General features: G+C 41.6%; 1 protein-coding gene across 1 annotated transcript in view; it reads left to right on the top strand.

The window, feature by feature from the left end:
- The window catches only part of LOC101848598 (polypeptide N-acetylgalactosaminyltransferase 5), a gene marked incomplete in the record, with an annotated part of 67,468 nt that extends 61,922 nt beyond the window's left edge, over positions 1 to 5,546 (top strand). The window contains 1 exon segment of the mRNA XM_013084554.2: positions 3,376 to 5,546. Coding sequence (XP_012940008.1) covers positions 3,376 to 3,531 — 156 coding nt within the window.
- Positions 5,547 to 5,984: the final 438 nt, after the last annotated feature.

Below are 5,984 nucleotides of genomic sequence, written 5' to 3'. Positions count from 1 at the left end.
AGAGAGAGAGAGAGGAGAGACAGAGAGGGGGAGAGAGAGAGATGAGTTTTTGACGGTGGTAGTGTCTGTTCATTAAAGACAGCAAGGATGCTTGTTTCTTGCTGTGTGTGTTTGTGTCGGTTTGCATGTGTTTGTGTGTGTGTTTTTGTGTCTGTGTCTGTGTGTGTATGTGTGTTTGTGCGTTAGTGTGTGTATGTGTGTATGTGTGTGTGTCTGTGTGTGTTTGTATGTGTGTGTATGTGTGTGTGTGTGTGCTTTGCTAAGGTTACTGAAGAAAATTCAGTATATGGATTTAAGTAAAACTTTTAGTGTTTGGAATAAAGAGACAAAGAGAAAAGAAGGAATATTTTTTTGTTACTTGTTGCCTCTTATAAATATCAAAATAGAAAGTAAAGTATCAGTTCCAAATGAGATTGATTTAAAATGACCTTTTCCATTTATCAAAACACATTAAACTTTCTCTCTGTCTTTTAGAACAACAAAATAAATTACACAGAGGGCCTAGGTGACGGTAGTCGTTTTAGATAATATACCCATTGGTCCAGGTCGATGACTTCAAGGACGAGTGACGTCATACCCACCACCATGCTACCGGGAAGATGAAGCAACCCATCAAAACACCGTTATGAAAGTGTGGGAGACCATCTTAGTCTTAGGAGCCATGCTAATGGCGCTGTATTTATGTCCATTAAAGGAGTTAAGTGGCGGTGGGTTGAATTGTAGATTGCCTCAAGGGACTCATTTGCAGGTAAAAGTCAATTTAAGCCCCCATTCCGAACTCCGAACTTACCTGACCTCCTACGCACATCGTGTGTCACCATTTTCTGTGCAGCCACAGTTGTGTTGCCGTCACGTCGAGTGGGAGAGACCGTTTTAAATTTTTATTTCATATTTTTGTTAAGTGTTTTACGGCGTTCGCAACTGAATAAGGTCATATGAGTGCGCGGTAGACATTAAACCTTTTCAGTTTGGTAGGAATTGATTTTGAATTTTGCCCGGGTAGCGGCTGAAGCCTACTCTTATCGATTTAGGACCACCAAGGGATCTTTAATGTGCCCAACTTGCATATGGGACCTCCTAGATTCTTTAGCTCTTATCCGGGAAAGCCAGGTGTTAGACCTTACCTACCCTAAGATCAGGGATGTGACTGAAAGACAGCTCTAAGAAGGCGCCAATGAGGAGCAGTAGAAAGGCTACAGAAAGAATACGGGGCCCAGAGAAGGGTCAAAAAAAGGGGGGGGGGCAGAAAGTGGAGACGAAATATTAAGAATGAGGAGTCAAAATGTATTTGTTCATACATTTAATTCTGAATCTTCCTGATTGTCTGCACATGCGCGGGGATAGTGGTGGTGACGCCTCTTTAAGAGAAGAACACAGCTTATTATACTTTTCGACCCCGAGGTTATTCTAATATAATATGTACTATCAGAACTTGAAACAGGTGAAGGCTAGAATTTGTTGAAATAAATTATGTTCTCGTGAATGTCTTTTAAAACTTAATGGCCGGGGGGAAAAGAGGATTACAGAGCAGGAAACAGAGAGGCGGGGATGTAGGAGTACACGAGACGGTGAGCATCATGAAAATGAAAACGGTGATTTAATGTAGTAAGATTGTGTGTTTCTGTGACTTTTTTCTTGTGTTTGTTTCTCAAGGTTTCTGATTGTGTATTAGGAAAGTATTCCCTCCCACTAGCAAAATAGGAAAGCACTTTTCTTTCAGCACTGAAAAGTGAGCAGTAATTAGAAGCGGCATAATCGTTGCTGAGGAAGAATTTACCTGAACCGATTTTCACTCGGGGGGCAGAGAGTGACTGTGGGACCAGGATGAGCTTTAGCCAAGAAAACACTTGGAACGTAAGAGAGTGGTTACACACAACTAGTTGTATTTCTTAGCGCTTCCCTACAGCATAAGCAGTATATGTGGTGCAATCGCCGCTTTTTCAAGGTAGATTTTTTTATGAATCCATTGACACAACTTAGATCATTTAAAAGGCGGGCTTCGACCCAGCCCGTCATAATCAACTGGGCTGAGAGGGATACAATATCCAAGCAGAAAGACAGAGATACTGCGTAGAAATCGTCCCACAATGGAATCGAACTCGGGTTTTCTTCGCATGACGGCGAAGCCGAAGTGCCTATATGCTATACCACAGGTGCAGATTTACAAAATTATGAAACAATTCAAATGTGTGTCTCTGTAACGCATTCACCATTTGTTGCGTGACCCCTGAATTGAAGCAACTCTAGAAACGAAGCTGCATGTTTCCCTGCCTTCAAGTTTTTTGCCTGCGTGTTGGGAGTCCAAAGATTCCGAAACCCGAGAACTTCCAGGTCGCCCAGATGAGGTCTGGGTTACGTCTGCTCACAGCACCCTAGGGGAAAGCAGTTGCCTTCTGGCGTTCGGGGTGATCAAATTTGCCTTAATATTGTTTCACCTCCCCCCTGTTTTCAATCCGAAGTTTCTTAAAACAAGAGACAGCAAGTATTAGAAAATCATTAGGTTTTTTTTGTCCTTCCTTAAAGTTCGCTAACGGGATAAGCAAGGTCTTTTTCTTTTCAAAAACTCAAATCTTGCATACATGGATCTACAGCGTGTTGAATGAATTTTCTAGATTGCTCAAACAGGAGTAAAATGTTGATATGTATTCTCTCAATGAAGTCTTTGAAATCGTGTTTTTTTTTCTTTGCACATCTAGGTACAATATACCGGACAAAATAGCTTTCGTTCACAACTGACAGTGCATTTGAAGAGTTGTATCTCATGCCGATCTCAATATATGTATTTTTCACTGACTCCCCCCTTTCCACACACACACACACACACACACACACACACACACACACACACACACACACACACAGCACATACACATATACGCACCCACACGCACACACGCACGCACGCACGCACCCACGCACGCGCACACACACAAACACACACACACACACACACACACACACATACACACACATAACACTAATCTCATCCCAACCCGTGTTTTAGCCTTTTTGGGAGACGGGCATAAGTTAACGAAATTTGAAGGAAAGTGCATCACCTGCTGATGTGCATTTGGTTAGTTCATTACCTGCACTTTGTATCCCCCCCCGTGAGGGAGGAATTTTTATCGAGTATCTCGGTTTATCTATTGGGATGTTGTATCCTTCTCAGCCCTGGTTGGGCCGTAACCCTCTTCCTAAAATGATCTTAACTGTGTCGGGGGGGGGGGGTGTAAAAACACTTTTTTTTAAAAAATAACCAACAGCTTGAGTGAACGTAGAGAAGAGCAGAACAGGTACCATTCTCAGATCTGGGAGAACTGTTGGACACTATCTGTCATAACATTAATCATCTTCTTGTGTCTTTCTCTCCCCCAGGACAAGACGATCCGCCACCCAGAGACCAACACCTGCCTCACCTCCACACAGACCGCTGTGGTCTTCATGCCGTGTACCGGAGACACCTTCCAGACTTGGATCTGGGCAGAAAACCCCAACTATATGCCCCCACAGACTCCCCACACCTCCCTTTGACCCAGGGACACACACTCTAGAGATCACAGCTAGGCGTCAAATTCATGGCCCGCGGGCCGCATCCAGCCCGGTGGACGATTATATCAGGCCCACGGGAGAGTGTTGGAAAGTTCATCCTAAGGATCTCCATAATACGTCAAACATAAACGAACTTGTTGCCAAGAAACGATGTCAAATATCCAGTTCTGACAAATTGGCAAAAGAGCGAAAATTGGTATGCCTTGAGTTTTAATTGTTTTAACTTTGTTTTAATTCGTACTATTGTTTTAAAAAAGGTTTTGTTTTCCATTGTTTAATGTTTGTTGATCCAGTTAGGGTCGCAACCGTCAGTGTAATCTTAGTTTGGCCTCCTAAGCAACTGAGTTTGACAACACTGTTGTAGGTCAGTCCTGTGGTTGATGGGCATTAGATCGGAGGTCCTGCTCCTTTAACTTTACATTTATGAGTACAATATTTTAAGAAACGCCTTCATGCAATGTGCTTTATTCATCAATATTTTTACTGCATCTTCGATAACACAATATGATTACAGTGACGCAGGATGCCACCCTGACGAGGGTTATTACATCGTTTCCTTAGCAACGCCTCTCAGTTCCAAAAACCCATTGACTTGCATTACAATATCCAAGACTGCGCACTGTGGCGTAATTCCAATTCACCATGGAGCATACCATTTTACTCTATTGAAACCAACTGAAGGACAAGGAGGGAAATGTGGAAAAGAACGAGATAGGTGTTTTGTCTTACATTTGGGTGTCCATGGTGCGCACCAGAGCAACGAAGTTTTCATAGAGGGTAAAGAGCAGCGGCCATGACTGTGCCCAGTCTATGATATTATAATTCAAGTCTAAGCAACAGCTAAAGACTTTATTTTTCAAAATAATGTTGATGGCGGCTTGCTTTTGTTTATGGCAGCTCGTGAAATATGTGACTTCATAGAGTCGTTTGCTCCGGAGGCTCTGGGCCAGACGAACTCACCAAAGCTCTTCTAATGTTGCCATTCGTCATAAACGAGTGAATGACGTTTTTCCATAACGCTTTTGCCCGCTAAATGAGCTGCTTTCACCTTTGGTACATTATAAAGAGACACATTCCGCTGACGAAAGATAATAGATTCGAAGAACGGCAAGACGTTCTCGTTGTTTATTTATAATCAAAATCTGAGTAACACAGACCACAGGGATGGATGGTCACGCTAGTCTGTCATGCCGGAGTTTTATTTATCGTGTGAGTGAACTCTCGCATTCCTGAGTAACGTATGGTTCTTTTTTTTGTTGTTTTATTGGATATTCTTGTTTGCCAGTACAAGGAAAAAATTCTTGGGGGAAATGGGTGGTTTTTGACTTGTTGTTTTCTTGTTGATTATTTGCCTGTACCTCTGTTTCTTTGTCTATTTGCTAAGGGGAAAATTAGTTTGCTTGGTATAGAGAGGAAACTCAGAGTCACGAGTGTTGCAGTGCTAACGTCTCCATGCGAAATGCATAAAACTATAAACGTTTACGTAATTTTTGCCAAGGAATCCAATCTACGAGTCATATAGCAAGCTGTAGTATAAGTAGTAGGTATATTTGTGCATCGCTTTACCGACTACTTAAACGAAACCTTTTTTAGTTACCTACAGCGATTCTTTGTTATTTGTTTTATAAAATAGGTGTCTAACGCACCCATGAATACCATCTAGATCATTTTAGGACGCGGACTTCGACCCCGTATGTCACAGCCAACCCGGGCTGAGAGGGATAGTTTCCCAATAGAGAGACCGAGATACTTGACAAAATTCTCCCCATATTGGAATCGAACTCGGGTCCTCTGCGTGAGACGGTGAAGTGCCTGACTGCTGCAACACAGATGCCGGTTTGCTATTTGTTCCAGTCTTTGACTTCGAAGATGTTCGCTATAAAAATGCTGTGTCCGATACAATCAAGAAGGAAAGCATGATTTAACCGAATCAGAAAAATTAGGTATCAGTTAGGGCGTACCCACAGTTTCTTTCATGTAATACAAAAAATTGTCAGCATCTCCTTTCTTCTTTTCTGTTGTTCCAGATATGTATGTTATTTTGTGTTTTGCTATATGGATCCATCGACCGACCGAGTTAGATCTATTTTGCTATTTATTTTCTTACTTGTTTGACTGATATGTGTATCGGTTGATCAATTGACTGGTTGAACTGTAGATGGAATGAGTGGTTGATTAATTATAGATTTTATTTGTTGTGTTTATTTTCTTAAACATTTTATTTGTGTTTGTTTTCTGTTTTTCTCAGGGAACTTAATGTGCTCGACTTAATTTCCAGAGAAACAGAAAACGAAACTAAAGCTTTCTTTATTTATGTGTTTAGCGTTTCTCTGCATAAAAATTATACTATTTAAGGGTATTAACTGATTTTACTCGACGCAATCCAACCGTCCTTAAACGTGAACGTTTTGCAATAGCGACATGGTTTATTTTCA

This window comes from Aplysia californica, unplaced genomic scaffold (assembly GCF_000002075.1).
Source record: "Aplysia californica isolate F4 #8 unplaced genomic scaffold, AplCal3.0 scaffold00302, whole genome shotgun sequence".
NCBI classification, from domain to species: Eukaryota; Metazoa; Mollusca; class Gastropoda; order Aplysiida; family Aplysiidae; genus Aplysia; species Aplysia californica.
The sequence above is the reverse complement of the archived record's forward strand: the minus strand, read 5'-3'. Positions and strand labels throughout refer to the sequence as shown.